At 43.3% G+C, this 19,577-nt stretch overlaps 1 protein-coding gene across 3 annotated transcripts in view; it reads right to left on the minus strand.

Annotated features, from left to right (window-relative positions):
• Positions 1-19,577, minus strand: part of LOC8036206 (multidrug resistance-associated protein 5) — a 127,602-nt gene that overhangs the window by 93,800 nt on the left and 14,225 nt on the right. For 2 of the 3 annotated variants that reach the window (XM_029991964.4, XM_029991963.4), the window contains exon 3: positions 7,854-8,012. In XM_029991964.4, coding sequence (XP_029847824.3) covers positions 7,854-8,012 — 159 coding nt within the window. Of the gene's footprint in view, positions 1-7,853; positions 8,013-10,500; positions 10,889-19,577 lie in introns of those variants that run through there. The other variant, XM_029991965.4, reaches the window with a different exon arrangement.

Consider the following 19,577-nt stretch of genomic DNA (forward strand, 5'->3'; position numbering starts at 1 on the left):
AACTTCAATCTTCATGTGCTCGCTAAAAAATTCACTTTTCATAGTTCTATGTTTTTCATATGCAGGGTGTTCCACAAAAGATGGACAAATTCGATTTTGCAAAAATTATGCGTCGCAACAAAACAAGGCTTGTGTCGTTTTGGTCCTGGGCCAGGGGCCTATTTAGGAAAATTATAAAAGTCCCGGATAATTAAATTGTTAATTATTTTTGTGCAATTAACTTTTGTTTAAGGGCTTGGTTTCTATTAGAAACTTGCTGAGCATCATCGGAAAACACTAAATCAATAAATTGCAGAATGATAGAAGGTAAGCACAACATTTTACGACTTTCTGAAAAACCGCACAACTTCGACAAGTTTTCAAGTGTCGGTTTGCAATCGGAGCGCTTCTCCGCCCCAACGGCACCGCGCCCCATGTAGAAATAGTGCAACCAGCCTCTGCTGCATTCCGCGAGGAGAGCGCAGCAGAGGTTGGTTGCACCAATTCTCCAAGGGGCGCGGTGCCGCTGGTACCGACAAGCGCTCCGATTGCAAACCGAAAATTAGAAACCCGTCGAAGTTGTGCAATTTTTCAGAAAGCTGTAAAATGTTGTGAATATCTTCCATCATTCTGCAACCCATTGATTTAGTGTTTTTCGATGATGCTCTCCAATTTTGTAATCGAAACTATGCCCTTAAACACAATATTAAAAAAGTTAATTATGCCAATATAATTAACAACTTAATTATCCCACACTTTAATAATTTTTCTAAATGAGCCCCTGGCCCAGGACCAAAACGACACAAGCCTTTTTTGTTGCGATGCATAGTTTTTTGCAATATCGAATTTGTCCACTTTTTGTGAAACACCCTGTATGCAACAAAAAAGTCTGCAAGTACTAAGTGCCCCTTCTGTGATGCTCAGGAATTTTGATTAAAAGAAAGGGCAGGCACAACAAATCTGCTCTAGTAATGCTTGCTAAAAAATCCTGAAGGTGTGACGCGATTCGGATATGTAAGCGTGAGTTGCAGTCACTTAGATGACATTTTAACACGAAGTCAAACATTTTATTACAGACGGTCATGAGCTGCATGCGACAAATTCCTAAGCACATGAAAAGCAATGTGTTTAAGCATTCAGTTTCTCAAAATGTATAAAGCTTCACTCAAACCTCTTCTTGGGGATTTTTTTTTAATTTTTTTTATAGAATTTGAACGCTTTCTGCGTTTTGAGAGACATTACAAAAAGCTTCGCAATACCATGCCTGTGCTGATCCAGGCGGCGAGAAAATCATTCCAAGCACAAAAAATAGTGAAGAAAGAGGCCAACCAGTCAAGGTCAGAAAACATAAAACGACTCAAGAAAATGCCCAGATCTATCTGCTCTATGCTGTTAGATTACGGACACATGCCGTTGCCTGTGCCCTATGCCTTTGTTGATTAGCCAACAGGGGGAGGGGAAGCGACTCTCCGGAACTGGAAAACGATTATACTGCAAAATGCCGAGCATGTGCCTAAGTCGCTGCAAGTGGCCATTCATAGTTATCTTTATGTTTCCAAGAGGTGAAAAATCTAGCTAGAGCCCCTCCTCATTTATGGATGAGCAGAGAATTAATATCTTACCCAATCTCTTGAATACACATAGCCCATGCTAGAGCCCTTCCACTGCTGCACGGCCACGAAAAAGGTCATCCAATAAACAGTATGTTATATGGCAATCCCTAGTACCATTTGTTTACAAGAAATAAAAAGCTGAGTATGTCCATGCTGTACCACCCTTGGCATTTCTATGAACCGAATGAAAATGAGTGGACATCAGTTATGCAGCATTCCCTATTAGAAAATCAGAAGGCAGATATCAATTATGCTGCACCCAGTGGCGTACACAAGGGGGGGCCGAAGGGGCCGCGGCCCCCCCCGAAACCTTCGAGCGGGGGTGGGGGGGGGGGGGGAGTGGGCAAGGTCACTGACTCTCGGGTTCATCAACATCAATGCAGTGTTCTTTTTTTTTTTTTTTTTTTTTTTTTTTTAAACAGCGGAGCAAAGTTTGTGGAAAAGTTGTAAAAAAAAGAAATAAGAAAGGAAGGGAATGTAATATGTCATTTATGACATAGTACAAATAATAAAAAAATGTGTAGTTTTAACGTCTTTCGTGTAATCTGAGTGAGGAATAATTAATTAACGAATTTATTCCCATCTCCAATCAAGATTCAACGCTTTATGAAAGTCATGGATTGTGCGATATAACAAAAATATGTAGGACCAAAGGTTCTACAAACCACAGCACTACGATTATGGACTTAATATTTAACGCTTTGCTGAATTTTCACGCCTGTGAAACGATACAACACAACCTTTAGTAAGAAGAAAAAACGACAAAAACATTAAACATTTAATAAGAACGGTCCTGCTTGTGGGGACCCCACAGATCGCGACAAACGTAACCAAGGGCTGCGGGTTGCGCAATTGGGCGTGTAAGTCGCGGCCTCCGCAATTTGCTTTTTGTGTATGTGTGTTGTCGCTTTTGCGTTTTCTTCTGTTCCAATATAGTTTTATATAACGGTCGTCGCGAAGTAGCCGGCACTGCGGGATTCACGCATGCACACACACACGCACGCACACACACACACACACACATTGTATATATATATATATATGTATATATATATATATATCTATATATATCTGTATATAGATATATATATATATATACATATATACGTATGTACTATAATCGGCCGCATATCTCATTTGTTAAATATATTGTGAGGTAGGCTGCACTGCTAGCGTTACTCAGGAAAGAAAATATATTCGTTTACTTCTACTTTTACTGCTTCGCGAGTGCCACAATTGTGCGGAGTCGCCGGGGCTGGTTTGTCGTCGCCACAGAGCGGCCCCCTTGTTCCCCTTCCTAATTGTTCCTCGAGAACCCCCGCTCTGGGTGCGTACCATGCGCTGTGCCCCGCTCGAGCGCAGCGGGGCCCCTCGATATTTTGTAACCTTTTTTTTATTTTGAGAAGAAGCGTCGGTACTGCTCTTGCACCCCGACGAGGTTTTTTTCCTGGAAGCGGTGTCCGGCTGACGGTCGACAGTTAGGGCGAAGGTTTTTGGGAGTTTTCGGGGGTATGTGTACATGTACTTTCTTAATTGGATTTTGTATTATATATGTTTGTTTTGAACCACGGTGGCTCCCATTGGTCTAAAAAGAGAGATATCTGATTGGCTCCTTGGGTGGTGGGAAAACTCTTAACAAAGTGAATATAGGCGCCTAGAGGCGCGGGATTTGCGGTTCAAGGTTCGAGTACGGAAGTTGTCATCGGCAGTTTGAGAACCGCGCGAGATAGGGGCGCGAGTGGTTGACCTGCTGCCTCAGGACGAGAGCCAAGTGCAATATGTGAGTGTACAAACCATTTTCCATCGTTCCTTTGTTGCGTCGTGTGACTTCGTTGACTTTCTTTTGTGAACGGACTTCGAAAACCTTAAAAATCGACCCCAACGAACAAATCACGTGAGATTTTTATTGGTTCGATCAGGTTAAGATGGGAAGTAATTTATGGTGAAGCAGCTTTCCAGTGTTTATCGTCAATCCATCAAAGTGTTCCGCGTTCCTACTCATGCATCATTGCTTTATCAGCCCCGATGACTGGCGGCTTCGTGCATTGGAGTCGTGCTTTATATAATATTTGTTTTTATGATTCTTTTTTTCTGCTAACTCTGGTGCCTTCTGTTGACGTGACTTGTAAATAAAAAAAGTAAAGTGCAAATGCCTCCCTGGTGAGGAATTTCCGGGGCACCATTTTTATGTATCATAATCATCTCAAAACCAATATGACAACTTTAATTTAATTATTTAATAGAACAATGCATAGTTCTTAAAAAAATCAAGATGCTTTTATTTCCTCTTGGACTTTCTTTTCTCTTTTTATCTTGTCCCTCTTTACCCCCTTTACCCCTTTATCCCCTTTACTCCCTTTACCCCCTTATCTCGTCCCCCGTTGGTCCGGCCCCCTCCGAAATGAAATCCTGCGTACGCCACTGGCTGCACCTAATGCTTTTATAACCTTTGAGACCGAATTATGGAAGAGAAACATTTGCTTCTAATACAAAAAACTTGCCGTTTTGCGGGGCATTGCTTTTAATTCTTTGCAAGTGCTCAAGTTGTTTTGAAAAAGATGTTGCTTTAATGCCCTCTTGCAATACACTTTTTCTGGGCACTTTTTTCTTTTCAGTTTTTAAGAAGGCAATTTGCTTTTAGGCACAAGTTTATTTGTAGAGTCACATGCAGAACATAAGCAGAAAGGCCCTTGGTTACATATGCAGTGATAGTACCTACATTTGACCTTTCGTAGCAGGCTGTGTAGCAGGCAAAATATTGGTTTGAAGCAGCCGCTGATGCTTTCGGAGCAGATGCCAACATCTATTAGCACATCACTTGAAAGTGAAAAAGTGATTGCATCTCTAAATGAGTTTATCTATGATAATGATAGACAGTTCCTCTATGATACTAGAGCATACTCATTACTTTTTGTGAAAAACAAAGATAGAATGAAAAAGGAGCACAGAGCCTTCTTTTTTAGAAATAAGGCTCTTCTCAGAGTAAGTCCTATTTACAATGCGTACTAAAAAATGGTTGAAAAATCAATCATAGTGTAACCCTTCAGTTGGGAAAAAACCTCTCTCCCCTCCCTGTTTTACATTCAGTAGTTTATTTAGCCTGTAAATATAATTTCAGTAAAATGCCACCAAGAACCAGCACATCCGCTACACGTCTTATCAATAAAAAAAAGCATCCCCGAAGTTCAATGAACCTGCCAAACTCAAGACTCTAATACCATAAACTACAAAAACAACCACCCAGTAATGTTATAAAAGCCTACACTTGTGCTTTACAAGTGAGACTGCTCTTTAGCGGCATTGAAACCAGAGTTAAGTAAAAGTTCACTGCGCTTTCAATTGACAGCTGCAAGGGAACTACAGTGACTACAGTATTTGTTCAAATATAGACCCGTTTTTTTGTTTTTTTTTCTCTCTCTCTCTCCTTTTTTTGACTTTTTTTAGAGATTTTCTATCAAGAAGGTTGACCTGTAATAATCTTGAGCAGAAATTCCGTGCCTAGCACACTAACCCAGGAGCTCCCCCAGGTCAGCCGCTGCTCCTAGCACTCCGGTGCAAAGCGGCGAAGCTCGACATGTGCATCCTGGTGAGAAGAGGTGAAGGCTGACGCAGGCAGTGCAAGTGCCAAAGTACTCTGCAGCCACAGCACAAAGGTATGTGGCAGATGTGAGAATCAAGTGATCTCATCAGGAGTACAAGACCCGGGTTCTGTTTTATCACAGTAGCTACCATCCTACTATTTTGCAAAGCTTTCTAGCGACTTTTAGTTCCTGACATCGCAGACATCGTCTGGAAATTTAGACGATGGCGGTCAACCGGCCAGCGCATCAACCGGCCAGAGCGATTGACGAGCAGTTTTTACACTTTGTTTCACCTGAAGTCAATGCTTCAGCCGACTCTTTGAGCCAATGGAAATGTGAAGTAAAAAAAAAACCATCTCCAAAAGCCGATTTGGAAGTTACCTACTACGCGATCCCACCAGTGCAGTGACGTCAAAGATTGAGTCGTCCTGCAACTGGAGTTTCTTTTACGCCTCCGAACCTTCCCGACCCGAAGTCGCCAAAGTGTCATGTTTGCTCGCGTCCCGTTATCAACCACTCTTCTTCATGCATGCCGCCCATCGCTGTGAGCAGACGACGCTTCACTTTCGAGTTTGAAGTTCTTTTAAGGCCCTTTCAGCAATCTCAAATTCTTAGAAACGGCGTGAGGTCGAAGAGGAGACTCGGTGGACTTTTGTGAGCGACGTGAGGGGCCACATCGCGCCGGTTCTGCATGAAAGGCTGCCCCGACAGAGTCACAACTGAAACTATGGCACAGACACCAAACCCAGTTATTTTGACCGTTTGACGATTTCCTTTTCAAAGTTTGAGAGGTCGTCGGGCACCTAAAAAAGAAACATCGTCTAATTCCCCGACCATCCTCCGTGCTACATGTGCCTAGTGACTTTAAGTCACAAATAAAAAAAGTGAGGAAGTGGGAGGAGAAAGAGAAGGGTGCCAAAAATAAAAAGGAGTGTGCGCATGTGGTAAAATATTTTTTCGCGTTGAGGTATTATTTTTGCGCGTCTATGACTACAAGTTGTATCATTTTAGACAACAACAGAAAATACAACCTTTGGGGTGTCAGTGCCCTTTTAAGCCTATCTTGGCACAGGTGTGGCACAATTCTGAGCGAAAATGGCATTTCGGCACGAGATTTAGGAGACTTTCGTTCATGGTGCACATTGGCAGAAATCATGCAGCATTTCCATCACTGCATGCTCATTTTAGTTTGAGTTAGCAGTTGATGCCATTGCATCTTAATTTTTCATGATTTTCAGCATCATTCTGCCCAAACAATTGCCACTGGAGAATAAGGAATGCCGACCTCAAGTAGGTCAACTGCCTGAAAAGGCGTCTCGCCTGGTTTATGGGGGGAGGGGGGGGAGAGAGAGGAAGGGGGGGTGGCCCAAGGCTTGGGCAAACATACCTCAGTGCACCATGTGCTAGCCCTAAGCGGCTTAGTAAAAAAGATGTGTTATCAACGAAACGTTGCAGGAGCATGTGTTCACAAAACAAGTTTCCATGAAATGTACGGTGTTGATGAAACGTGCGTTCAAGGAAAGCATGTCCCCAAAATGATAGGGACACCCCTAGGACCAATGGAGTTGGACGGCTGCATCAAAACTTGTTTTGGGGCTGAAGAAATTATTTTTCTCCATCTACTTCCTTCTCTTTTGCCCCTGTTTGGAACGCAATGGACATTAGATATGGCCATTCATGGCATATGCCTCCTTTCTGCTAGTGTCAAGAAAGAATAAGATTTCTGAAAGGAGCAGAAGGGCACCAGTCAACAAACTCGCTTCAGTCTCTGCCTGAGACTAAGACAACAGCGAGTTCCCCTATGTCACTGACCGGATGAAAATGACAGGAAGAAGTTTCAGTCATCCCGCCTCCAGCACAAGCTCCCTGCCTTCGACAATGCTGCAGCCTCTTGTGACCCTCGAGTGTGCACGCGCAGCTGAAGCACGGCCAAAGGCAACACCCTGCCATTCTTACCATGCCAGTGGCAGTGACTATAATCCAAACACCTACGTTAGGGGGAGGGAACTGCTGATCCAGGTAAACTATCTTGTCCCTCACATGATATAGAAGGCCTTCTCCAAGAACAAGCCAGGTACGAGCAATAATGGTGACTTAAGAAAACAGGGAACCGAACGCTGCCTCTGGAAATCGTATGCCGTCCAATGGGCAAATTTTCCTGCTTCTATGTGACGCAAACTCACCACACTGAACCACTCATGATGCCTGCAGTTCAGCAAGGACTGTAGAAACGCCGTGGCATACATTATATATTAGATATGTGTCAGTCTGCTGAGCTCATTCTCGTTGCAGAGGATAATGTGATGATTTGGTTGACACAATAAGCGCATTCGCTCTAGCTGTCATCATGTGCCGATGCATAATGTGCTGCTATAATCTGCTGCAGGTTAAGAATAGCAAGACATGCCCCTCCCACAAATCCCTCTACTGCACCAATCATGGAGAGCAAAATCTTTATGGGAGGGGCCTGTCCAGTTTCTTCTACCTGCAGCTGACTATAGCTATGATGCAGCGCAGTGTACCTCCAGCGCGAGCTTCAAGATACGCTGCACTTGCAGACCCATTTCTGGCAATGCCTTCTCAGCACTGAAGTGGTGCTTGCAGGTTGGAGAGCTACGTTATTCAAAATTTGTGCACGCCCTGGCGATCCAGGCGTGGCGCAGTATGAGAGGGTACCCACCTCTTGACGTTGAGCTCGGCCGAGTCATTGGGGGCCATCTGCCAGAGGTCCTCCTGGTGGATGCCCTGGCGGTAGGCCTTCCACATGAGCTTCGACAGCCACACCAGCGAGATGAAGGAGAAAAGACCCGCTTGGTTTGTTGGCATCTCGTGCTTGTCCCTGTGACCCCCGGGAAAAATGACTGCTCACACGGATGTCCTTTTAGCCCTACCTAGAGCCCGTAAATTGGCTACTATCGCGATACAGCTGTTGATAACTAGCAAATGGTGGCCGTTCCGTACTTCCAGCGCCACGTGCCCTCTGAGAGGAATCAAACATTGCAATTCCTCTCGAAAATAGACCGTTCTTCCAGTTTGCATTCACACCATCACTTTGTTGTCTGCTAGGCACGAAGCAGACAATGCCACAGCGCTTGTCGATGTTTTAGTCAGATGCGTTCAGAGGTGGTACACTCAGGCCGTGTTCCAAAATTTACTCTATCTTACTCCAAAGTAAGGGTTTTGTACCTTGGTGTTCTAAAACCAGCATCCAGCGTTTTCAATATGTCTTGTCACGTGACACGACCTGCCGGAGTAACTCGGATCCATCTGGGTAAGATTTCGAACACAGCCTCACAGTACCAGCACACCATTCTCCAAATGTCCTCTGGGTGCTGCCATCTTGGCGCTTAATGCAGAGCAGGAAAAAGAGTTGATCGTTACGATTAGTAAATGTGACTTCCTGAGCTTCAGATACCGTGTCAGGAAGCTCAGGCGATATTGTATTGATCTGTCGTGGACTGTTTTAAACATTTCTGGATGAGGGAAGACCGTTCCCTGCTATTTCAGATAAAGTGTCACAAAACTGGCAAAAGTGATTGTAAGCACCAAAGGGGACGAAGTGCCGTTACTCTGAAGCATAGTTTATTCTGTGGCTCCAGCCCAGCCACATGCACACCATAGGCCCTCTTCAAGCCATGTTAGTCTAGCCCTCTATTAAGGGGAAATGCCAGTAAAAAAATGGCAATATTTTGCAAAAAATTTGATTTTGGGTTTTTGTTTTGTTTCATTATCTTCAAATCTTCATATTTAGTGTATAAAAAAGATAAGTGCTGGTTACATTTACAAATTTAGTCAAATGTGCATTTGAAGACCTCCCGGCAACCCAGAAAGGCATAAATATGAGCTATTTTTCTATGGGCAGTCCTTGGAATTGTGATGTCGCCTGCGACCATCCCATTTACGTTGAGATGCAGGCCCTAGCCATCCCCGCTCCATCGCAGTCTTCCGTACCTTCAATTTTTCACGAACAATTATTGTCGAGATATTTTTTTTCTTACCACAAGAGTGTCGCTACACATCTATGATAACATTTGAAGGCATATTTCTCTCTATGTAATTTTAGAGCATCTTTACTGTTTGCATAAAAGAACTTTTGTTCTTAATATTTTCTTATCACAGCCAAATTTAGCATGCATATACCTTAGAATGTAAGAATGCAATCATTAAGATTTGGTTAGAATATATATTTCTTATATTTATAAAAAAAAGAAAGAAGCAACTTTTGTTAGTTCTTCAAAAATGGTGGTTTTGAGATTTTCAATTATTTTAAAGTAGGCCTCCTGCTTTGCCCAAGAGGTGCTGCAGAAAAACCGGCTGGCAGCACCCTCTACGATTTGTTTATCGGTATTGTGTGGTAGAAACCTATGCATTTGAATTTGTTCCACAGGAAAATGTTAGCCAGCGGTATGAATTCACCCCTCGCGATTGTTTTACGGAACAAAATCGAACCAATTTCTAACGTGGAGAGCTGCTTTCGTTCCTCAACACTTTGCAAAGGGAATGAACTCAGCGATGCAAGCTACATCTACGTTGCACAAGGAGCCGCAAATTTGGTGTCGGCGTGCTGTCACTCGTAAAAATAGCGAGCTTCTAATAATGCCGATTTTGAGCGAGAATTAGGAGATATGTGAACGCGCCTTGTAAGCAAAGTCTCCCAAACTGCAGTCCCTCCGTACAGCCAACACTATCAGCTGATGACCCAAAAATGTGCGCGAGTAGACGCAAGCAATCGAGCGTCGACCAGCCGTCACATCTGCACTGTAAGCATCACGCAACATATATGATCAGCAGTAGGAGCTCCGCCTTGAGCACATTACATGCTTTTTGCTTTTTGTGGTGCGTTGGTGCGTGGTGCGTTGGTGCGTTGGACAGTATGTTCCTGTTCGTAAAATTCGCATGACAGATGTTTCGATGCATGCCACGGCTGCTTGATCGAGTGGCCGTGCCTTAGCAGAACTTGGAGGACGAGAAAAACAAGTCTCGTGTAATATTCTCAGTGGGCCCAAGAACGCTTGCCAAGGATCAAAGATTGTGTCAAGCTTTTCTTGTTTACTGCAACTTGTAGTAAGTTACTTGAGCAGTTACAAAAAAGAAAGCTCGTCAAGGATAAAAGACAGACACGACTAGTCCTGTCTGAATCTAAGCGTGATCTGTGTCATCACGCGGTACCTCGCAAGCACGCCAGAACGTGCTGCACAACGGCGCCGGCTTTTGGCGCCGCTTCGAGTTCACGAGCTGCAAACCTGCAACCACTATATCTCGCTTACTTGGTGCGCTGGGCAGCTAGTATCGTTCCCTCTGCTCAACTTTACACAGGTTAATAATACCTTCCCGTTCTTGACGACGCAACAGTACAGTCGACGGCGACGTTTCGAACAAATCGAGGCCGTGCTGGTGGCTCCCGTTTCGACATGCTTGGACGAAGGAAACATTACTAGCTTGCGGCAAGCTTGGGTTCCAGGGTAATGTTGTGCAGTGACGATTATGGGTGACATATTTTGAGTCGTAACCACGCGAACACATAAATAACAGCAGCTTGCGGAGATAAACCACTACCCGAACAGGTTTGTTATTGCGCGGGGCCGCGGGACTTGTACTACTCAAACACTCTATCGCCCGCCACCGGAAGGCGCCACGATACGTTCAAAGCTTCGGCGCAGGAGGCCTATACAGTGTCTCACCCATGTTGTTGTTCACTGCACTCAGAGGTTTACAAGGAGCAGATGTGCCCATTTTACTAGGCTCTTTAAAGTGTGTTCCCATGCCCTAAATGAATGCAAGAAAACATGTTGTTTTTTTTGGTTTTTTTTAGGCATGTGCATTACATTTTGTACATAAAAGACAATCTATATCAAAACTAATGCCAGATTTATAAAAAGGAAATCAAACACTATAAACTGTGAAAATTTCATTCAGTTACCGCACATAATTAAAAAACGTTTGAGGTGCATGTCCTTCAAGTATTGACTTTTAAACCAGTAGCTCAATATTGATGAAATTTCAAGGGTCTATTCATCTCGTTGCCTAAATGCACTCTATGAAATTTCATCTCTGTAGGACTACATTCCGATAAGCTACAGGGGGAGGTACACAGCTATTGATGTAAGTCGCCTCACTTGGCAAGGCAATCTATTGCATAAAATTGTTGGAAAATATTAAGCATTTCTAAACTTCAGCCTTAACTAGAACTTATGGTGGGGGGGACTCTTTTTTTTACCTAAAAATTCGTGTTTTTTCTATGCAAAGTGTCAATGTAAAAAGCATTCCACATAATGGGGCATTTTCTCATTAAAATTCTACTTTTTGGCAATAAGAACCTTATTTAAATAGAAAAATAAATACCTAACCCCCTTCCTCATTAAATTTCAGTTCAGAAACACCCACAGCAAAGAATACATTCAGCGGTTCATTGAAATGATAGATTTCCTAAAGCGAAAGTTGCTGCAAAAAAGTGAAACTGAAAAAAACCTGTTTAAAGTTTCCACACCATTACATTTGCTTTTACTGGTGGTGGTGGCAACTAAAAGGCACCAAGAGCGTAGATGGAGCCTTCTGCTTAAACCCAATCTCCAGCATGGCTTTGCTGAGTGAATCCAAGCTTAAAACGCTTTCTTTGAGTGTCATTTTGTTGTCAGCATCTGGACATTGATTGTGAAATGAGTGAGGAATTGGGTATGCTTGCAATACACGAACTATCATCAGCAAGTATGGACGAGGTAATCATCATCAAAATGCAAAGCAGACAAACCCACATGACGTTCTATAAATGAATGCTGGTTTTAGTCGGTTTTGTGTTCAATCAGGACGGGCTTTTCGATTCTTGGCCATATGCATAGCCTCTTTTACGTGAAAGCTGGACTTCTACTGTGCTCTTGCCCGAATAGAATTTACTCTCGAGCAAAGATATTTAATGTACTGAAACTGTGAACAAATGCTCTTTCCAACGAGAGTATGATCATCATTCTAGGGCATACCGGTGCAAAGCCACAGCAGTTTGAAAATAGGAAACAGAACGTTCACATTTCAAAAACACATGATTTTGCATCGTTGGCTGACCGAAAATGTTTTTTTTTCTCTGTAAATACTTCAGATATTGCAATAGAAATTCGCAGGAGTATACATTACTAGTTGTGAAACCACAATACACAAAAAAAAGGAAAACTTGTTCTTTTCTCAAAAATTGCAATTTTAAGGTGGTGTCCCCCCTTAAAGCAGTATGGAATAACTGCTATGCTATGTAAGGAGTATAAAACAATAAGGCAGCCAGAGGAGACATAAGTCTGGCAAAAGGACAAGCACATGCCACCTTTGATACGTGAGACTGAGGGAGACCAACTGTGATGATTGGAAAACCATCCACCTTTGTGAACCCCAAGCGCTTCTAAGCATGGTCGCCACGCATGTGCAGCCTGGAAAAGTGTGCAGCTGCTCTTCCCGTCAACAAGGGTGTTACAAGTGCAAATATGTAGAATTATTACTTCCATATAGTGTGTGGCAACCCTACTCGTTGTCACCTCGAGAAAAAAGAAAAAGAAGCAAGTTTTGCACGTAGTTCATACATTGTGCAAGGTTACTTCTTAAAAGAGTGGAGTTTCCCAGGAAACAAAAAAAGGATACTTGAAGAAAAACCTTGAGCAAGTGCCCATTCAAAATTTGAAGATAATCATGTAAAAACTGGCACTCCTTTGGTCAATAATATGTGAACATGTGTCCTTTGTATATTTTCCGAATGCTACAAAATTGAGGGTGGGTGTTTATTGTGGAATGGATGGATGCTCGGTATTTTATGTTATGTTTCAAACATGTATGGTTTGATAAGATAACGAGTGAATGCATGTACAAGTGTCTTCCTTCACAGCACAAAGGGAGAAATTAGTAACACTCTGTGAGGAGTCAACATCTTTTTACTACAGTTCCTGAGGTGAAAATGAGTATACGAAGGAAGTATACATTACATAAAACTCCCAGGGAATTGCCTGCACTCCGGTCATTTAAAGCAATTTTGTTGGTTTGGCAAAGTTTGCTTTAATCAGTCTGCAATGCGCAATTTCTGTAGTACAAACCTTTGTCTCCAAATAGGTTTGTTGTCACAGAATCACGTACCAAAAATGCATTATTGTTGGGTCACAATGCAATCTGTAGCATTCAAAGTAATAGAGGTTTGTGACAGTTGTCCCATAATTGGTTCTGCTTTTAGAAGGATGCCGAACGCCCCCCCCCCAAAAGAAAAAGAAACATATTTATGTTTGTGGTAGGAGACATTTGTCACAAACTAAACTTCACAAAAGAAAGCAAAAAAACTCCAGTATGTAATTTATGTTGTGCGACTCGTACAAGCGTTTTCTAAACATACTGTATTTTGGGGGTCGATGTATTTACATAGAAGCATGCTTCAGAATAGCTCACACTTAAAATAAAATACAACTTTTTTTCTCCTTTTTTTTTGGGGGGGGGGGGGGGGGGGGGGGGGAGGGGGGGGGGGTTGTGACAAATACATCTTATTTAGGCCCTTAATAAAAAAAAAAGAAATTGGGGGGTAGTTTCGTGTCTCTAAAACCACAGCCACACTGCTTATTATACAAAAAAAACAACAGAGTTCACTGCAGACATGATGACAGAATTATCCGCGAACATGCCTTAAACACGTTCGAACCATGTTTGCTTCAGACATGAATCGAACATGCCTGCAGACAGCATCTACAGACTGTCTTTTGTGCGATGCGTTAGCGGTCACGCCGCTAACATACAGCACACTCCACTCATTTGTTTTCTTCTACGAACAACAGCAACCTCTTCACAAAAGTGGCACATGGTTGATCATCTGTGCTACCCTACTATTACTTTCCTCATAGGTGGAAAGTTTTCAATTTCCTCAAAGGGGGGGGGGGGGGAAGTGAGAGAGCGGGGGAGAGAGGGCCCGACAGGCTTTCTCCCCCTCCCTCTTTATTTCTCTCTCTCTCTCTCTCTCTCTCTCTCTCTGTATATATATACAGGGTGTTTTTTTTAATTCTTACACATTTGTTTAAAAAAAAACGTGAAAGCTACACTAATGCGGTTTGTGCAGATGGGTTATACGGCCAGGCGGACATTATGTGGGTGGCTAATCTTTGCAATAAGTCAGTTAATTAATTAAAATAGGTTAATTAACTTTTTAATTACTGAAAATAAACATATGGTTTCAATTAGAAACTTGTTGAGCATCATCGAAAACACCTAAATCAACTATTTTTAGCAGGATATAACGCCGGGGCAGCATTTTATGGCGTCCTGTAAAAACGCTTTATTTGGACGCGTTTCTAGATTTCGGTTTCTATCGGAGCGCATCTACGCGCCCGCGATCCTGCTCCCCGGTGGTCACGGCGCGAAGCCACCTCCTCGTTTCCCTCGTAGAATGGAGGGAAGTATGGCGCGCGTCTGTTGCGCGTCTCAGCCACTGGGGAGCAGGACCGCGGGCGCGGTGATGCGCTCCGATAAGAAACCGAAATCTAGAAACGCGTCCAAATGGAACACTTTTACTGAAAGCCGTAAAATGCTTCCCCGGCGTTACATCCTTCCAGAAACAGATGATTTAGCGGTTTTCGATGCTACAAGTTTCTAATTGAGACCATATGCCTGTTTCCACTAATTAAAAAGTTAATTAACGAATTTTAATTAAATAGCCGACTTATCGCAAAGATTAGCTACCCACATAATGTCTGCCTGGTCGTATAACCCACCTGCACAAACCGCATTAGTGTACCTTTCACGGATTTTTTTAAACAAATGTGTAAGAATAAAAAAAACACCCTGTATATATATATATATATATACTATATATATATATTGTTAAGAAGATAAAGACAACGCCGGGGCAGTGGCGCGCACGACCAGCAGGCCCCACGGGCCAGCTCGGTCCTCATAAATTATTCCATCTTCTCTCTGTCATCACCTGTCCTGTCCTCTATGCTGCTGACAGCATCATTCTAACAATATATACAGGGTGTTTCAGAGAGCACAGGCCAAATCGCTTCTGCGAAAACTACTCATCGCAATGAAAAAAGGCTTGTACCGTTTTGGTCCTGGGTCAGGGGCCCATTTAGGAAAATTATTAAAGTCCGGGATAATTAAGTTTTGGTCCCTAGCCCGGGACCAAAACGCCACAAGCCTTTTTTTCATTGCGATGAGTAGTTTTCGCAGGAGCGATTTGGCCTGCGTTCTCTGAAACACCCTGTATATACACACACACACACACTGGGTGTTTCACATAGGTAAGTACATATAGCCAAAGTTTAAAAATATATTAGTGCATTTTAGAAAGACGAAACCAAAGGAATAATGAAGATGGTTGAGCGTGTTGGTTTCTAACTTACGATAAGGAAAGAGGGACAGTGAAGACAAACAGACAAGACAGGCTTTCATCTTGTCTTCAATGTCCCTTTTTCCTTATCACAAAGAAATAAGTTTGTTCATTGCTTGGAGCAAGTCAGGCTATTTTTTGTATTTTGCCCAATTAACTAATTAATTAAGATTAGTTAATAAAATCTTGAAATCTTAAATTTAGAGCAAAATTTCCAATGACAAAGTTGTAGAGCATCCTCATGAACAACCAACTCAGTGGTGCTTCTTTCTTATGGGTATAAAAAAGAAGTCCCCGAATCATAAAACAAAAAAAGACATGTGACTTGTCGTTTTCACGTTTTGTATTGGCTGTGTCTAGAATAAACTAGGCCCGCATTGCGGTGCGAATTGCACTGGAGATTTCTTGGGAAAAACCACTGAATTGAATCTTCCTGAGGACTCTCCACAACTTTGCCAGTGAAACTTTTTCTCTCCTTTAAAAGTTCATCAATTTCATAATTAATTAGTTACTTGGAAAAAAATACCCCAACAAATAGCCTGACCTGGGTTAAACAATTAACAAATTTATTATTTTGGTTTCGTCTTTCTAAAGTGCACCAAAATATTTTTAAATTCTAGCTAAAGTTACGTGGAATATTCTGTATATAGTTTGTAAAGCAACGGTTTCTCCGGCAGGGATATTCTAAAAAAATTTGTAGTATGTACATATATGAAGGAAAAAAATGATAAAAAGAAAAGAACTTTGATAGAAACAAGACAACTTTAATTCAATGTTTCGACCTGAGACCTGTCTTTGTCAGTAAAACAAAAACAATAAGCTAGCAAAAATGATTAAGAGAATTGTTGTACTATAAGAACAAATACCCGAGTTTAATACAACGCATAAAGACTTTAAGTGTTTGCTCAAGAGTTCATTCACGCATGCATTTTGGAGCTTGCTAGAAGAAAAGTAAAGAAAGCTTGTGGCAAAAAGAAATGAGAAGCTGGGACCCCGCTGACTGAAGCTCGCCCCTCAGCGATTCTTGGTGACAATTAAGCACATTTCCACAGTTGAACACATTTGCAAAAAATATATCTTTCATTCATCTCTAGTAGAGGAAATAGGCACACGAATTAAACGACCCAACACAGCATTTCTTTGTGCATATACGGTTATTTCTGCAACAGTGCAGGCCTCACTACAGACACAAAATACAGATCAGAGGCTGTTTTTGTGAGAAAGATTAAAAACACAAATATGGCATATTATATATATACCGTAATATCCCGAGTCATCGCCCATCCCCGAGCCATCGCCCACCCCATTTTTGAGGCCAATATCGATTTCCGAAAAAACACCGAGTCATCGCCCACCCCTTCAAATACCCCAGCGCGGACTCTGCGATCCCGATCCGCGAACACTCATCCTACCCGAATGACGCGGCCGCGGACAGTTGGAGGACGTCCGTGACAAAGTAAAACGAAGGATAGAAAGACAGTTCTTTTTGTTTACGCATTTCCTCCGTGAGCGACCCCAAAGTGGTCGTGTATCCGTGCGAAAAGAAAACGATGGAGATAACAAAAGAAGAGTTTGTTAACGTAACCGCGGAGTGTTAGGTCAAAGTCTGTCTCCGCCGAAGTAACGTCACCGCGAACCCGCTCCTGCTTCCCGCCCGTCGCGACCGCGGTTGTGCAATATTTTAGGCAAAGCCAAAGCGTAAATAAAGCTTTGCTAAAACGTCCTACACAGACGTTTGCAGAGCGTCCCAACCGTGCATTGATAGCCCGCCGTGCACGGACGCACGTATGTACGCACCAAACAAGTTGCGCAAGAGCTTCCCGACTTGGCCCGACGCCAAAGTATTTGCCAACGCGACCGCCGGCTTTCCCGCTTTCCCAGCATTGCTCTTGGTCGCTTCTTTGGTCCGCTCGCTCCCTCGCTCGCTCGTTGCGCCTGGTCGGTTTTTCTATTTTCTTGTAGACTTTTCTTTCTTTTTTTTTTTTTTACTAACTAGGAGAACATAATGGTGACATTCTTTCACGGAACAAACATTCGCGCTATATGCAGATCGGCGGTGTTTCTAGCGCGTATGCAAGCAACGGACTTCGCTATAGTAAAATATTCCTTCGTGAGCATTTTTTTCTATAAAACAATGAAACTAAATCGAGTTTTGAGTTTGATGTATCTCTTGTGCATCAGCGCTAGATACGCAGAGAAAAATAGGCGTTTTTTCCCGCTTTTTTCCAAGTGTTTGTGCTCACCCACCGAGACATGGCCCACACCACTTTTTGAACGAATTTCAGGCGGTAGGGGGGTGGGCGATGACTCGGGATATTACGGTATATATATATATATATATATATATATATATATATATATATATATATATGACACTTTCAGAATATATCACAATTTTAGTGCAATTTATGACTAGGAGTAATAACATAAAATAAAGTAATACAACAGTGAACCACGATACTTTGACTGCTTGTCAGAATATTATTACCCCGTTTTTTGTTACGCCCAAGCGCAGCGGATCCTACAAGCCATCGGAGCTAATCCAAGGCAGTGTTAGTGTCACGTGACTTTGGAGAGGGGGCAAAGCGACGTGTGATAAGCGTATTACGGGCTACGTCCACAGAACGAGATTGGCTAGGATAGCTCGTAGCGTCCGCTGCATCCGAACCACGGTGGAAGAAACAGATTTAGGTGACGACTCTGGCCGCTCTTCCCGCGGGGAGCGAGCGACCAGATCGTATTCAGAGCTAGCCTCGAACCAGGAGTAATTAACTCCGCGCCGCTGCGGAGAGCGCTGAGGTATGAGGTCCCTTCTCGGCGGCCACGGTGTCGGCGGCGTAGCGTGCTAGCCTTTTTCGCAGTGTGGTGGTGTGGTGGTGGTGTAAGGCCAGTGGCTAGCATCGTGTTTCGCTTTGGTGCTGTGTCGATCACAGGTGCTACCATCGTGCACGAAGATGAGCCTTAACCCGAAGAGGAAGAAGAAGAAAGAGAATAACACAGATTTACCGACTATGGCGACCTGGTGGCGGCGTGACGGCGGTGAGGTACAACAAGAAGCAGTGAGCGAGGGAATGTGGGACCACCACTGGGAGAAACAACCGGAGCGGTCAGTTTGGGAGGTACACCATACTTGGGTGCCATCTATCCCCGTGCGAGTGAAGCGCTCGGTGCGCCCAACATAATGTGGTCGCCACGTCTGACAGAGAGTCATCACCTAAATGTTTCTTCCACCGTGGTCCGGACGTAAGGTGAAAAGGAGTACAGAGCCACTGTATGTGCAGCTGCCAGAGCAACGCCACTTCCCAGAAAGAATAATACCCCTGTCAGACGGCAGCTAAAATGGCATTTACGCCAAATGACATTCAGGTTTTCAAATGACATTCAAAATGGGACCTGCCAGACGACAACTAAAATGACATTTAAGTGATGTCTATTACGATTGCGATCGCAAATTCGTCTCGTGCACATAGAACACGTTTTCGTTAATAAACAATTTTAACACGGCAAAACACTTGTTTTTGTGTGTGTTGTCTGCTGGGACAAGAAAATATAACAAAAAACTGGGATAGAAAGTTGCGCTCACTAGTTTCTGACGAAAAAATAAAGCGAAGCGTGGGGCGAAATCCATTAGCCAACCTAACGTCGTCATAAGCCGATCCGTAAGCCGAGCCTCCCGCGCTTTGCCAGTGCCACTACAGCTGACAGCTTGCTCGCACAGTGGCACAGTTCTTTCGTTAATTTCGGTAGTGCTTGCTTGCTCTGGTTGTCCCTCACGCTCGATCTTCCGCTGCCGTGTTCACTTCTACGTCTGCGAGGGATCCTGGATGCCGTATTGCGCTTCCGCCGTCACTATCACGGCGGTATGGATTGATCTTGGTTCGAGCGTCTCCGGCTGTTGAGAAGGCCGTCCATCATCTTCGTCGTAGACGCATTCCGCGAGCTTCGGTTTGAAAACAGGCTACCGTACCTACTAACGTACTGCCTCTTCAAGCAGGCGTTTGGCTGATGCCGGCGACGTGATCAGGCACCTTGTGAATGTGTGTCGGTGTTACATAGAGTACTTGGTTC

This window comes from Ixodes scapularis, unplaced genomic scaffold (genome assembly GCF_016920785.2).
Source record: "Ixodes scapularis isolate PalLabHiFi unplaced genomic scaffold, ASM1692078v2 PGA_scaffold1__304_contigs__length_218370807, whole genome shotgun sequence".
Lineage (NCBI taxonomy): Eukaryota > Metazoa > Arthropoda > Arachnida > Ixodida > Ixodidae > Ixodes > Ixodes scapularis.